Below are 16645 nucleotides of genomic sequence, written 5' to 3' on the forward strand. Positions count from 1 at the left end.
ATTTCACAACTTATGTGGTGGTCATCTCATGTGTAACAAATATCAATATGTTTCTTTGGATATATTCATTTTGCTTTTAAGCTCACAAGCATCCGGGTGAAGAGTAAATACAGACAGAATAGCAAACATAACAAACCTATTCTTGCAAACAAACACGTTCCAGTGTTCAAGCTGCATGCAAAACTTCATGAAGAAAAAACACTTGTGGTGCTTTGCCAAAAAAAAAGCTTTTAAAATAGTTTTTTAACGATTTGTTTATTTTTCTAGTCCAACATTAATGTTATTTTTTCATGAAATGTTGCACAAATAGTTCTACATGTTTGTTTCCAAAAGATTTCTTTAAATTTTATTGATATTATTTGAGCTCAAGAGCCAAGTTCATGTCCCATCTTCCTTCTGGCATTTCTTATGCAACAATCAAGTAAAAAAATAGGACGAACCTATAATTAGATCCTTGCCGTGCCGAGCTGAGTCGGGCCGAGCAACTACATGTTGGGGAACGTTGCAGAAAACAAAAATTTTCCTACGGTTTCACCAAGATCCATCTATGAGTTCATCTAGCAACGAGTGATTGGATGCATCTACGTACCTTGCAGATCGCGAGCGGGAGCGTTCAAAAAACGGGGATGAGGTAGTCGAACACGACATGATCCAAATCACCGGAGATCCTAGCACCGAACGGACGGCAACTCCGCGTTCAACACACGTACGGTCAGCGTAATGTCTCCTTCTTCTTGATCCAGCAAGAGGAAAGGAGAGGTTGGGGAAGATGGCTCCAGCAGCAGCACGACGGCGTGGTGGAGATGGAGCTGCAGTACTCCGTCAGGGCTTCGCCAAGCGCTATGGAGGAGGAGGAGGTGTTGGAGAGGGAGAAGGAGGCAACCAAAGGCGTGGATGAAAAGCCCTCCTTCCCCCACTATATATAGGAGGGCCAAGGGGGGGGGGCGGCGGCCAAGGGAGGTTTCCCTCCCCCCCAAGGCACCTAGGGGTGCCTTCCACTTGTGGGACTCTTCCCCTTTGGAAACCCTAGGCGCATGGGCCCCTTGGGGCTGGTGCCCTTGGCCCATGTAGGCCAAGGCGCACTCCCTACAGCCCATGTGGCCCCCCGGGGCAGGTGGACCCACCCGGTGGACCCCCGGGACCCTTCCGGTGGTCCCGGTACAATACCGATAACCCCGAAACTTGTCCCGATGACCGAAATAGCACTTCCTATATATAATTCTTTACCTCCGGATCATTCCAGAACTCCTCGTGACATCCGGGATCTCATCCGGGACTCCGAACAACATTCGGGTTACTGCATATACATATCCCTACAACCCTAGCGTCACCGAACCTTAAGTGTGTAGACCCTACGGGTTCGGGAGACATGCAGACATGACCGAGACGACTCTCCGGTCAATAACCAACAGCGGGATCTGGATACCCATGTTGGCTCCCACATGCTCCTCGATGATCTCATCGGATGAACCACGATGTCGAGGATTCAAGCAACCCCGTATACAATTCCCTTTGTCAATCGGTATGTTACTTGCCCGAGATTCGATCGTCGGTATCCCAATACCTCGTTCAATCTCGTTACCGGCAAGTCACATTACTCGTACCGTAATGCATGATCCCGTGACCAGACACTTGGTCACTTTGAGCTCATTATGATGATGCATTACCGAGTGGGCCCAGTGATACCTCTCCGTCATACGGAGTGACAAATCCCAGTCTTGATCCGTGTCAACCCAACAGACACTTTCGGAGATACCCGTAGTCTACCTTTATAGTCACCCAGTTACGTTGTGACGTTTGGTATACCCAAAGCACTCCTACGGTATCCGGGAGTTACACGATCTCATGGTCTAAGGAAAAGATACTTTGACATTGGAAAAACTCTAGCAAACGAACTATACGATCTTCAAGCTATGTTTAGGATTGGGTCTTGTCCATCACATCATTCTCCTAATGATGTGATCTCGTTATCAATGACATCCAATGTCCATAGTTAGGAAACCATGACTATCTGTTGATCAACGAGCTAGTCAACTAGAGGCTTACTAGGGACATGTTGGTGTCTGTTATTCACACATGTATTACGATTTCCGGATAACACAATTATAGCATGAATAAAGACAATTATCATGAACAAGGAAATATAATAATAATGCTTTTATTATTGCCTCTAGGGCATATTTCCAACAGAAGGGAGGGAGGGCAGCCGCACCTTGCTCTTGGCGCCTCCCTCTCCCTCCGTAACACCTCTCCTCCCCGCTTGTGCTTGGCGAAGCCCTGTCGGGATCCTGCTGCATCCACCACCACGCCGTAGTGCTGCTGGATCTTCATCAACCTCTCCTTCCCCCTTGCTGGATCAAGAAGGCGGAGACGTCTTCCCAACTGTACGTGTGTTGAACGCGGAGGTGTTGTCCGTTCGGCACTTGGTCATCGGTGATTTGGATCACGGCGAGTACGACTCCATCATCCCCGTTCACTTGAACGCTTCCGCTCGCGATCTACAAGGGTATCTAGATGCACTCCTATTCCCCTCGTTTCTAGAATACTCCATAGATTGATCTTGGTGATGCGTAGAAATTTTTTAATTTCTGCTACGATCCCCAACAGTAAAGTGTGAAGTAAACATTCCAAGGCAGGATCCTAGCAACAAAATATACTATATGTTTCCATTAAGTAGTGTGTGTGTGTGGGGGGGAATTCCCTCAAAAGAAAAGTGTTGGGTTAATCCAGGGAATGTCAAGAATACAGCTTGCATTTTCATTAGCATTTATGAAGGACATCATTTGTCTGTTGATTGATTGCTTAGATTCTGTATTTATAAGGAAAGCATTTGGTCACCTGCAACATACCAATGTGGTTCACATTCACAATTTTGTTTGTAATGACATTCTGTGAACTGCAATTCAATTCATTGTAATTGATGTGCTTGTTTGACAATATAGCAGGAGGAGGAGGATCTTGTGGGCAACAAGAGGAAGTGGGACAAGACTGGGTTCTACCCATATGAGTCTGATGAAGATGAGCCGTACGAGGTAAGGCCTAGTTGAAATGTTATTTCTGCATTGAGTTAGTATTATGTGTTTATAGTTTTTGAATGCATAATGTATTAATGTCAGTCATTAATGTGTGCAGTATGAATCTGGAGATGATGTGGTCGAGGGGAACGTCGAGTCCTTTGAAGAGAAGGAGGTGTTGAAGATCAGGGCCCAAGGACCTGCTAAGTACTACAACTGGAGGAATGAAAAGTACCGCTGCCCCTACTGCAGCAAGCCCAAGCCAGGTCTGGGTTATTGGAGCATCTGATGGAACATTGCCGGGCTACATCGATCTCCATTCATGAGTACAAGATCATTGGTCAGCATTCTGCCCTCCTGAAGGTCCCAAGAAACCCTGACCTCTAGTCGTACATCGGAAGCTGGAAGCCGTACTCATCATCAGTATATTTGATGATGTTTTACTTTTGGAAAGCTGCATCTAGGTCTGAACTGCTTGGAAACTAGCTATATTAATGTAATGTATTGTGTGTTTGAACTGGATCTATTATGAACTGCCTGCTACCTGTGGTGGTAACCTAGAATGCAATGTATATATGTGTGGCCTTAACTTTATTGGTGGTGAATGCTTCCTTCATGTTTAGTTGTTGTTTCGATGGTGCAATGATCACAAATGGCGCTTCAGTGTTGCTTGAGATATGCTGCAACACTTGTCTATGCTGTGGGCAAGTGCAACATGTTGTGCCCATGTGCCAATTATATCAAATATTGAATGTGGCAATGTTCCAAAATGGCTGTCATGAATTATAGTGCATGGGGTTTAGTAAAGCTACTGATAATTGTTCATCCTCACACATTCCATCAACGCATAATTTGAATAAGCAAAAAGATCAAATGTTCCATCATTTGAACCTATGTTGCAATTAGAGAGCAAATATTTCATCATCAAAGTGTGAAGAAATTAAATCTAAATTTAGAAGAGTAATGTAATACTAGTTAAAAATAATGTGAGCAAAAAAAAAGGAATTTGAAATAAGATCTACTTTATTTTGTAATAAAGTTATATTACCCTACTTGTTAGAATTTTGAAAATATCACTTATTTATAAGAAAAGAAAATATAAATATTCAAAAAGATGTGTTTGATAAAAAATACCTTTTGAATTTTTGGCATGTTATTATTTGAGGGGTCATGTAATTTTTATGTTATTTTTTGAGTGCTCAGGTAATTTTTATGTAAAGTGAAGGAAAAGGAAAAAAATAAACAAAAGGAAAAGCATGGGCCATCCTAGCCATCTTGGAAGCCTAGCTTTATAAATAAAAAATTCAAAAAAATAAGAGGGCATTAAAAAAGTAAAAAAATATAAGAGGGCATTATAAATTCAAAAAAATTCAAAAATATAGAAAAAATATTTTACAATATCCCCCTAAGGTATAGGCCGATGTTTTGACCAGTTAGTATAGAGGGCATTATAAATTAATAAAAAATTCAAAAAAAATAAAACCTTGGAAACCCACCTTTTTGTGCAATAGATCATGTGTGCCAAAGTTGAGGTCATTTGGAGGTGGTCGAAAAAATGACCGCATTCCGAAGGAGCCATTTGGTCTAACTTAAGCCAGTTTTTGAAAAATGTGATTTTTCCCACCACCTCAAAATCATACAAACTTTCTTGAACATGGTGACCCACATGTGCCAATCATGCCTATGAAAGAAAATTTGGAAAAAGAATATTTTACAATGCCCCCCTGAGGTAAAGACTGATCTTTTGACGAGTCAGTCTAGAGGGCATTATAAATTAATAAAGAAGTCAAAAAAATATAAAACCTTGGAAACCCACCTTTGTTTGTGCAATAGATCATGTGTGCCAAAGTTGAGATCATTTGGAGGTGGTCAAAAAAATGACCGCATTCCGGAGGGGCTATTTGGTCTTAAACTTAAGCCAGTTTTTGAACAAATGTGATTTTTCCCACCACCTCCAAATCACACAAACTTTCTTGAACATGGTGACCCACATGGTCCCATCATGCCTATGAAAGAAAATTTGGAAAAAGAATATTTTACAATGCCCCCCTGAGGTATAGACCGATGTTTTGACCAGTCAGTCTAGAGGGCATTATAAATTAATAAAAAAATTAGAAAAAATATAAAACCTTGGAAACCCACCTTTGTTTGTGTAATAGATCATGTGTGCCAAAGTTGAGGTCATTTGGAGGTGGTCGAAAATATGACCGCATTCCGGAGGGGCCATTTGGTTAACTTAAGCCAGTTTTTGAACAAATGTGATTTTTCCCACCACCTCCAAATCACACAAACTTTCTTGAACATGGTGACCCACATGCTCCCATCATGCCTATGAAAGAAAATTTGGAAAAATAATATTTTACAATGCCCCCCTGAGGTATAGACCGATGTTTTGACCAGTCAGTCTAGAGGGCATTATAAATTAATAAAAAATTCAAAAAAATATAAAACCTTGGAAACCCACATTTGTTTGTGTAATAGATCATGTGTGCCAAAGTTGAGGTCATTTGGAGACAATTTTGGCAGCGCACTCGGGGGATGTGTGTTTGAGGTTACTCTACTGAGCATGATCTTCAAACTAGTACTGCTACTGCGGTCAAGCTGCAAAAAAGTTCAGTGTTCAACGCTTGCAGCGACAAGTTCAGTTATAAAATGACTTGAATTGCTCATGATATATTTAGGATGATATCATTTCTGAGTATGTTGAATGGGTTGATGGGGAGTGGGATAGCAAAGCAAAGTCAGTCATTAAGTATCTTGCCATGAAGAACAAGAAACTGGAGACTAAGATTACAGAATATGAAGCTGAAATTAAAAGGAATGAGAAAGAAAAGAGGGCAATGGTTAAGATGCACAAGGAGATATTGCTCTATAGGGATAGGATTTTAGGATTTGGAGGTCTTCTGTATCTGGGCTTGCTTGCCATTATGATTGCTGTCATAGTTAGCAAGTAGATTGTTCATAAAGTTATTGACATCATTGTAATTGACATGATGAAATGATGCTGAATTATTTGCTATTCAGTTTATGGGCAAAGTGTAACAGAGATTGCAGCATAAATAACATGGGGCCGTCATGATTGGTAGACAATGCACTTTTGGCATGTTCTATATTTGGCAGACAATTCACTTTTGGCATGTCCTATATTTGACAGACAATGCACTTTTGGCATGTTCTATATTTGGTATGTGATGCACATGGGCACATCACCTAGCAACACTACTGATTTATGCAGCAACCCAGTTCATTGTCTTGTTGCAACATAGGAGCAACATCTAGCAGCTTCCATGCAACACTGAAGCAAAGCAACAATACATATTCAATATTCGGAAATTTAACTGAACTTGACACTTAGGGTGAGCAGTAGATATTCAGTTCTTCAGCCACAAAAAACCCGATCAAACCGTACCGATTGCATAACTTATATGCTTACATATAAAAGCATACCTAACCAACATCAAACCCAAAATAATGTTATCTTATATGCTGAAACATATAACAGCATACCTAACTTAAGATAACCAGCAGCTTCCTCCTCCTTCAGCAACTGTGCCCATCTTCACTTCTTCAGAAATTTGAGGCGGCGTGAGCGGCGCACCACACACGGAGAAGCCTTCTTCTTGACCGCCGTTCTGTTCGACAGTTGCGCCACCTGATCCTGAGCCACCTCCTCTTCTTCCACCTTCACTATGTCAGGGAGGTGGGGAAGGAGCTCGACGTCGATGGGCATTGTCTTGCCATCCTCGACGGCGACCGGCGCTACCATCTGCACAGCGTCCTCCTCGCCCTCCTCATGGTCATCAGGGATTACCAGTACCTCCTCATCGTCGTCCTCCACGACGTCAGAGCCCAACGGCAGCACTGGCTTTGACATGTGGTGGACCTGGTAGTCCGGGCTGACGGGCGCAGGGAGAGCGAGCTCGACGTCGACGTGGTCCGCCCTCGATGCGACGCGTGCTGAATCTGGCCGCAGCGTCATGGTGGTGGAGCGGTACATCCACCACCTTGCGCGCTGAACAGGGGAGTCGCTCAGCATGGCCTCTCGCATTGCCCACACGAGTAGGACAGCCGGCGGGACGCCGCGGCCGTAGGGGAAGGCGCGCTTCCTCTCGGCGTTGGTGAGGACTTTGACGAGGCCACACGCGTGGTTGACCAACATCTCCGTGCTGGGGAACCAGCCGCACACCTCCGTCAACTGCGTGCGCCACCCCTCGTCATCGCCGGCGAGGTCCATCATCGCTCTCTGCCAGCCGAGGCTTCTCTCCATGGAGGCGGCTGCAGCGGTCGCCGGTGAGGGTATTCTCGATCTACTGTAGGTGGGGATAAGAGGGGAGTTCGAACCGGCGCCCGTGGGAGGTGGGTGAGTGTGTGGTGGGGAGGAGAGTGGTACAGTTACTTATTTAATGGCATTTAGGACGTGGGTAGGGGAAATGTACAATATTCTTTCTACCTCCCGCCCCGGTCATTACACAGTAAAGAATTTTTTTGATTTTTGTTTAGAGGGAAACATCTTACTTTTTTTAAACAAAGACTGGGATCTCGTCTGCTAATACACTAAGGATACAATCAGGGCCAAACCAAAGAAACACAAGTGCCTACAGCTACCTTAGCCAAAGTATGAGCCGGCCGATTAACATAGTAAATAATTGAAGCAAGTGTTCTACTCTTGTTCCTTCTCCACATTTCTGCACATGATAGAAGACAAGCTAAGTTAATGAATGATACAAAATTCAATAATCCACAATGCATACAAACACTTACTTCTATTTTAGTTTGCATTTCTTGCTACGTCTAGTGTGTCCTACCAATTTGCAAGCGCCGCACCGGGTTTTCAACTCATCAAAAGAGAGTGGTCTACCATTTTTCGAGACAGGGCGGCTCTCATCTACCTTTGTTGCACCTTTGCTTGACACTTTCATAGGATCTTTAACCTCAATCATGTTGCCTTCACCATCGTCCACATATTCAACTCCACACTTACTGATGTCATTTGTTTGCTTCAACAAATTTTCCCGTAGCAGATCATACTCATGACTCTTAGCTATCACAGCCTTCAAACTCTCCTGTAACTAATCCCACAAAGCAGGGTGTTTGCATGCCGCATGCATAGCTTCAGACGCTAACACACTGACCTGGCTATATTTCATTCTTTCCCCGGCCCCAGTCCAACCAAATCCCAACAGATCGCTTGTGCGCCTCGCGGGCAGTCCCAACCTTGCTTCTTTCGTGAACCGAATAAGAACTAAACACTTTGGTATTTCAGATATTTTCAATTGCTTCAGTACATGGAATATGTGCTTGCAAGGTAGACCCTTTCGAATCATTCTTCTGCAGCTGCACCTTATAGTTTCTGCGGAATTTACTGGTATACTCCACCCAAAAAACGGCACTTCCGGTTATTCTTCCAGGCCACGATGTACCGCTGTGATCCGTCTCCCAGCTTAATTTCTACAATCTTCATGCCGTCAATTTTTCTAAGATCATCTTGCAACATATAGAAGTTTGCTGGAGTGAAGACGTGAGAAGCAGCTATCTCAAGTTCCCTCGAGCTAGTAACTGGCACCGGTAAACTCTGTGAGGCCGTGCAGTCATCTCGCGCCTCGTTTTCACGGATACGCACAACGGCGTTCTCATAATGCAAAATCATATCCACCAGGGTCATTTCACCGTCTAGGTGGAGGTGAAGGCATGAGTTCAGGCTTTCACTCCGCTGGTTGCTTTTCATGCCAAGCCAAAACCCCTCTGTTAGATATGCCGCGGCCCACAGTCTCCTCTTCTTATACATCCGCCTCAACCATGTTACAGTTTTTTCCGGCTGCCATCTTTTGGAAAATGCGTGCCATCTCTCCTCAAACGTTGCCGTGGACATGCTGTAGTACAGAAGAGTTCGGAACTCCTTCAAGGACTTGTGACTGAGGTGAATCTTCATATTTTTCTCTATGTGCCACGTACATATACGGTGCGACACGTCTGGCAAGACTTCACGAATTGCCTTGATCATCGCAGCATCGGCGTCTGTGATAACACTCTTAGGCATCTTTTGACACATGGACCTCAAAAAAGTCTGCAGAAGCCACACGTATGTCTCCTCGGTCCCGTCCGAAACTATGGCACAACCAAAAACAGTGGTCTTCCGGTGATTGTTAAGACCAACAAAAGGTATGAATGGCATACCATAGCGGTTCATCTTGTACGTGCTGTCAAATACAAGCACGTCGCCGAAGTCCTCATAGTCATGATGAGACTGGGAGTCGCACCAGAACATCCTATTCAAATGTCCTTCCTTATCTAGCCTGTCCTCGAAAAAGAAGCTAGGATCCCTCTGTTTCCTACTGGCCATGATGCCTATGGCTGTGGCAGCATCACCTTTTGAAAGAAGCTTCCTCTTCTCCTTGGCGCAAAGGTTGTATATTTCACGTCTGGTAAAACCAACACCGCCGTACCATACATGTTTGCTGATGAAGCAATCCATCATGTCGTGAATTCTAATCCCTGCAGCTCCCGTGGACACTATCTCATGCTTCTGGTACTCTTTGATTTTTCTGTGGGACCAAAGAAAAGGTACCTCGTCCGGTCCTGCCAACATATGGCTATGCTTGTCCTCAAAACTTTCAACATACCAGAACCCACGCTTTTGGTCAAGCTTGACGGTCAGGTGCACTTCGTAAAAGCAGCGTGTCTCGGCTCTGAGCCTACGGCTGTGTCCTTCCTTGGTTAGCAACTTGCTGTCACGTTTCCCTTGTCTTGAACAAACAAACCGCCTATAACGCATATGACGTGACTCTGTTTTGCTATACCTGACCTTATTCTTTCTAATGCTGAAACCATTATCTCTAGCATAGCCGTTGTAGAAATCATACGCAACATCGTGAGACGTAAAGGTCATTTCCATTATCTGCATGAACATATCCCTCTTATCATCTGCACTGGCAGTATCTTGGACATTCTTTGCCCCATCATCTTGTGTCACCTACACAATCAAACCACAACCATGAAAACAGATTTCTATGGTTTAACATTACTTACTTCCATAGAATATTGATTACACACATACCTCACTCATGATGACTGACGACTCGGACTCCCCAGAACCGGGTGCATCTAATGATTCGTCGTTAAGGTCTGTCTCCGCGTTGGATTCACCGTAATAGTCGTACGCATTATGACATTCGGAAATGAACTGAAAAATACAACACAAATACATAATTACTTATCATATAATATTCCAGAAGAAATTCAATTTGCATGCCAACAAAATTTTTCACTTACGTACCTGACTAATGTAATCTCCATTCGAGAGCTCCGAGTTGTTTTTCTTATCATAATCAAGCTCATCGATCTATAAATTTTCAACACAAAGATTTAATATTGTCGGATGCCACCAAAAAATTACAACATGACAATGCCACTCACATTAAGATCGTCCCATTCGTTCCCATTCTCTGACCGATCTTCACGATCTAAATTTTCATCATCTGACCAATCTTCTATCCAGTCTTTCATCAGTTCTCCAAACTCCATGTCTACCATGATATCAGTTAACTCCTCGTCCGCCATTTCCTACAACCAATAATATGTATCATCACATGTGCAAACATTATCAATGATGAAATATAAAACACATAGCACACGATCACGGATGTTATGTAAACAACCGCAACCGAGGCCGTTCAGATCTGCCAAACTTAGTAAGGAAGATGGCCACGGCACCCGTCGTGATCACTTTGAATCGCGAGGAACTCCACGATCTCAAAACCTAGCTAGATCTGTGATTACCTCTGCCGCCGGATACCTAGGTTAGCCGCCACATCAAATAACGATCCCCATGGTGCGCACAGCCGACGGCAACCGACGCTATGTGAACCCAGATCACGAGGAGCAGTACTACCGGAACAAGATCCACGATCGCATGCGCCGCCGGGTAGCTAGGTTACCCGCTCCGTTAGGTTAACCACTGCCACTGGCGCGGCGGCAGTTCGTTCGATGTTGCCGCGAGCGAGACTAGAGGGGGGACGCGGGATGCGGTACCTGTGCGCGATCGCTCTCACGACGTTGTCGCGCCCGCTGTCCAACGAGATCGCCGGCGATGAGATAGCCGTCGGTGGAGATCTACTACGTGACTTATGGCGCTGCGTCAATGCTCGCGAGATTGATGGAGCTGCTCGCGTGAATGATTGGATTCGGCAGGTCTTACGTGGATGTGGGGTCGTGTGATGTTTTTTTTCGAACCAGGGTAATGTACGTATACGGTCTGGGTCATACAGGACTAGACAGGGCTTGGATCTAGGCTGCGGCGGGCTAGAAAAAATAAATAAATTCATGGGGACAAAAATACCCCTTCGAAATTAGGTTAGGGGGGAGCTGGCTCCTTTTCCATGGCGCCAACGTTATCCACCGCAACGACGATCCAAACCGTGTCGCGCTTCTTCCGCTCGCATAAAGACTTTGCGTTACACCATGGACCGCCGTCGCCGTCGCGTCCAAGGACATGGCCGCGGGCGGGACCGATCGATAGATGTGAGCAGGTGATCGCCCCCTGGCCTGGCCTGGCTCGCTCTCTGCATGCAGCACGCCCAGTCATCATCGATCCCTGGGCTATCCAATCACAGCGCTCTTTGTTATCCATCCACGGAGACATGAAAGGAAAGCGGGAGGGGAATCGCGGAGGGCGACGGCGTGCCAGGAGGGTTCGCGCGCGCTCGAGTAGTCGCTTGCGCCGCATGAGTGCTGCTTTCAGGGAGCCTTTGCTTTCACCGGAGGTCGGCGAAGGAAACGGGCCGGCCGCCGGGCTAGGGGCCAAGTTAGCCGATGCAAGATCCCAAGGGTTGTAGCTAGCTAGCTAGATATATAGGGGTATCACAAATTCAAGCAGGGGTGCTTCCCTGCTGATTCGATCTGCAACTCGGACGCACTTGTACGATCGGACAAGACAAATGCATCATACTTTCCCGTGGCATATCTACGCAATCAAAGTAACGCGCTTGCTTCTTTCTTTGTTGGACTTCTCATGACGTACTCCCTCTGTTCCAAATTACTCGTCGTGGTTTTAGTTTAAAACTAAAACCACGACGAGTAATTTGGAACAGAGGGAGTACGTGTTTGCTAGCTTTGTGGTCTTAATCAGGAAGTGAGCATGCAGAGAATATATATAGCTTTAATTTCTCATCTCTGAATTATGTGCTGCATATTTTGGACTTGTATATAGCTACCCAAGACATATGGTTCGTGTGTATATTGCTCATTTCTTCTAATCGTCTTGTTTGCACAATTATTCGTGTGGATTACACCGTCCTAGCTAGATGGGGTCGTTCATGGTGGCAACATGTGACGTGAAGACATACGTACATGAGTAGCGAGTAAACAAAACGGGGCATCTCCTCCGGCTTATCCAGCCCGAGATGGAGGCCGACCCTCCACGGACAGGGACGTCCATGTGATCCATCCACCCATGCGACGACACACAGCATGAAGGGAGGAAACCACAAAGCCGAAACCTCCGACCCCGACCAAGAACTGGAGGGTTTCGCCATACTCCAGTTGCTACCTGCTGCGTGCACAACTTCCGATCATAGGCCAGAAGCACGCACGCACGCATACACGCACGTTGTGGGTAGGATCAACGCGCCGGGCGCTTTCGTGGACGGACACCATCGGCTCGTCCGCAAGTGGTGGTGGCGGGGGTCGATCGGATGGAGGTGCGGCGTCAGGTCTCGCCGTCGCCGCACAGTGCCGAGTCCTTTTCCTTGTCTCTGCGGTGGTTGGAGTTGCCGCATGGCACTATGGCAGGATGATGAGCAGCCGACCAGCCTCCAGCTTCCTCTTCTCTTTCTTCCTTTCTCACGGGGTGGGTGACTCATACATAGTCAGTCTCGTTGCCTATGGTTTAAGCAACTAGTGGCACTGGGCAGAAATGGGCTGGGTGGAGCTCAAAACGTTCACTGTGGCGTTTTAAAAAATCTTTTATTACATAGTATTTCATCTCATGTTATGTAGTTGTGCCATTATAAGTTATTTCGCTTTTTCAGATCTCGCGCAAGTCGTGATTTCCAAGCAAGTTTGAATTTGTCACTGAAACTTTGCATCCGTCCATGTTGAACATGCCAGTCATAGAACTGCAAATTATCCCAGAATTCTATGGGACTCATGCCTGCAACCTGTCTTGTACCTGCATCTTTTGGGATCTCAAGGGCATTTCCACCTCGTAAATTTCCTATAGACGCCCTGGTACCCAACTCTACATGTGAACTTCACGTGTTAATGACTTCTTACCCTGTTGAGTGCCAGGTCTTCGTGGAAGCCAAGGCCAAGCTGTGACCTACCTGCAGGGACAAGAAGAAACGTCACGAAGAGTCATTGTGTTGCTGGCAGCCGCACGTTACAGTGCTCTAGTGATTGCACGGTTGCGCCTCCCTTTGGTCGTGCGGTTTATGAACCAAACCAAACCTCAAAAGCAGCCGCAGATTCCCAATTCTCCATCGGTCGAAACATATTATGCAACTGCCAACTGCAAGTGCCTGCCTCGTGAGAAGTGATTCCAAGGTCAGATCGCCGATGGATGGATGCTTGATCGAGCCTGTGTGTGGGATTATCATCAATGGGTTTTGGACGATGCGGTTCCTGCGAGCAAAAGCGCAAAAGAGCAGAGGATGAGATACGAGGCGGCCGGAGGATTGGTGGTCGTCGGAGACGGGTAGCGAAGTCAAGCATGCATGTGCAAGCTGTGTATGCATGCATCGTGCTCGGAAAGTGTAGAAAGGGAAAAGCGTTTGCTTTGCTAGGTGCTAGTGCTAGTGCTGCTGCTAGCTTTGGCTGGCTTCATTGGTTTTCTGGAAGTGTTATCCTCAGCCTGATTTGAATTATATAGTTGGTTGGATTGGATCGCTTTTGGGACGCTTCCAAAATAGTTTGGACCGTTCACATTTCATTTTGGTCCAAGGTCCAGGATTGACTAGCTTGCCTTTCCTTTAGAATTTTCTTTTACCCGCGTCATATTGTTGATTCCATGAAGGAAAAAAAAATACCGATTATACGCTTAGAGCTCGGGTGTTCCTACCCAATTTCTATGTTAATTAAGTACATGGAACGTGGCGAAGAGAATGTCGCTCAAATGGTTAGGTCATGTTCATGTCAGCTTCAAGGCGCTTGTGTTGATTTTGTCAATTTTAAGATATGATGTCTCCAAGATTCTCATAGGAATACATGAACTTATAGGGATGATTGTATGTGTGTGTGTATGAGTGTGCTTATACTTTATGTTGTGTTTCTAGAAAAAAAAGTAGAAGTGCATGGAACATGATTTGGAACACGCAGGCATGTTGGAATATATTGGGGCTAATCTTGCTCATTACTTTTATGCTTCTTTGGAAGAGCTGGGTCCTTTCAATAGTCAATCGCCAACGTGATTAGTGATTAGATCAGCCTTTTTGACGTAAAATGTAATATCCAGATGACAAATGTGGATTCTACGTCACTCGATTGTCAACTGTCCTTCCCGACAGTGGAGCACAGCTTACAGTGGCTAGGATCTGACTTCTATTATCATATGGATAAGGGAGGCTAAACATGTCGTGTTTGGTCACTTAGTGGAAAATGACATTCTTCTAGTATTGAGAATGTGATACTCTACAGAAAGGTTCTTGAATCAACTTGCGATTGGATGGTTAAGAGAACAACAGTGTCTCCTCACCATTCATTGCTAGACGTACAACATACACTCAATGCATGCATGCATGCATGGTGGAGGACTTGCGTTGACTTAGAGCATCTCCAGGCGCTCAAAAGTTTTAGCGCGTCACTGTAGCACTTTTAGCGCGACCCAACATTGATTTATCAAATGCCCAAAAGCGGGCCAAAAAAATATGCAGTGCAAATTGTGAAGCGCGTGCAATCCGGCGCCCCAAATTTACAGCATGTGATATCGTTTTTTAGCGCGTGCCCAATAATTTTTTGCACGTGCACTAGTTTACAGCTTCTGCTGGAGCTGTTTGATGCCCAAAAAATATGAACTGGTGCCCGTTGGAGATGCTCTTAGTCTTCGTGCGCGTCGGGATAGCCGGTGACGCCACCGTACTACGTACGTGCTTGTGCTGGTACCCCTGTGTCCACCGACGGATCGACACAGGCGCATGGATGCAGCCCGGCCCCAGCTGTGGACTGTGGTGTATGCACTGTCCTTGGCTATTCTGCCACAGAATTTGCACTCTACGGATGGTGCCGTTTTTATCTCATTTTCATCTACAGAAGTAGCTAGATTCCACGCTGCTGATCTGTGGATCGATCCATTAGCTAGCTAGCTCAACCACGGCCGATGCATCGGACCACCTCATCCACGACGACAACGACGGTAGCCAGGACTCTGCCGGGGACGGACGTGGCGCGTGAGCCCCACCTCCACGTGATCCGTCGTCCGTGCCGATAAGATGGTGACCGGCCGGGCTCCCGGCCCCGTGCGTCGCCCTCTCTCGCTCCATGTGATGTGGCCTTCTGCCTTCTGGAGCGTCGATACCCGGCGGGGCGATCTTTTCCACGGCGCCAACGCCATCCACCGCGACGCGCCACGAGGATCGATCCGCATCAACCAGCGTGCGTCGCCGTCGCGGCCGGGACGAGGCCACGGGATCGATCGATCGATGCGAGCAGGTGATCGCCCCTTTAGCTCGCTCGCTCCAATCACGGCACGCTTCGTTATCCACACACAGGGAAAGGAATAGGCCGGCCAGGGAATCGCGGAGAGCGACGGCGTGCGGCTGGCCGCCGGGATGGTTCACGTGCGTTCGAGCAGTCGCTTGCGCCGCGCACCTTTCAACTTCAGGGAGCCTTTGCTTTCACCGAAGGTCGGCAAAGGAGAAGGGCTGGGGCAGGGGCCAAGCTAAGCCAATGCAACATCCCAAAGGTGTAGCTAGTAGCTACTAGCATAGAAAGGAGTATCAACTGAAACAGGAGTGCTATTTCGATCTGCAACTCACGATTCCACCATCGAACAGAACAAACGAAAAAAAAATAAACCAGGACAAACGCATCACCGCCGGCCCATGCACGGGCTACCTAGGAATTGTACATGCTTGGCATATGATGAACCGGGTCGCATCAACCATTTATCCATCTATCCACCTGACTTTCCCATGCGACAGCACGGAGGTGGAGGGGGTCCCGGCCCCGACCGAGAACTGGAGATGGACATGAATATATGCTTTGCGCCTTTGCGTGTGGCATGCACTGTCCATAATCCATCTAGCTGACTTGACTAGAGCAGGAACAGCCAGCCACGTACTACGTGCGTACCTATCTAACTAAATTCCCAATCCGAGTTGTCACCTGCTACTGCGTGCACACTTTCGATCATATCATACGCGCCAGAAACACTCACGCACGTTGTGGATAGGATCGACATCGACATGGACTAGCTAGCTAGCTTTCGTGGACGGACCATTGAAAAAAATAGCGCACTATAGCATCGCTAATAGCATGCTCTAGCGTATTGAAAGTTGCTTCACTAAATATATCGATGTACAATGACTCGTTAATAGCACGCTATAGCACACTAATTGCATATTTTGAGGTCGGCGCTATTTTGTTATAGCGCGCTATATTTTTCATTGGGATGGACAGCACACCAATATATTGGGATGGCT

At 46.2% G+C, this 16645-nt stretch overlaps 1 protein-coding gene across 2 annotated transcripts; it reads left to right on the forward strand.

The window, feature by feature from the left end:
* The first annotated feature begins 10293 nt into the window (after window positions 1–10293).
* Window positions 10294–13899, forward strand: LOC125524975. 2 transcript variants are annotated; one of them, XR_007291092.1, is made up of 2 exons: window positions 10294–11986; window positions 13299–13899. XR_007291092.1 is itself a non-coding variant. In XM_048689997.1 (2 exons), the coding sequence occupies exons 1-2, from the start codon at window positions 12480–12482 to the stop codon at window positions 13544–13546; spliced, it is 627 nt and encodes a 208-aa protein (XP_048545954.1). In that variant the 5' UTR covers window positions 12085–12479; the 3' UTR covers window positions 13547–13899. The 2 variants fall into 2 exon arrangements, 1 of the variants encoding a protein (XP_048545954.1); XM_048689997.1 differs by lacking the exon at window positions 10294–11986 and adding an exon at window positions 12085–12858.
* Window positions 13900–16645: the final 2746 nt, after the last annotated feature.

This window comes from Triticum urartu, chromosome 7 (genome assembly GCF_003073215.2).
Source record: "Triticum urartu cultivar G1812 chromosome 7, Tu2.1, whole genome shotgun sequence".
NCBI lineage: Eukaryota > Viridiplantae > Streptophyta > Magnoliopsida > Poales > Poaceae > Triticum > Triticum urartu.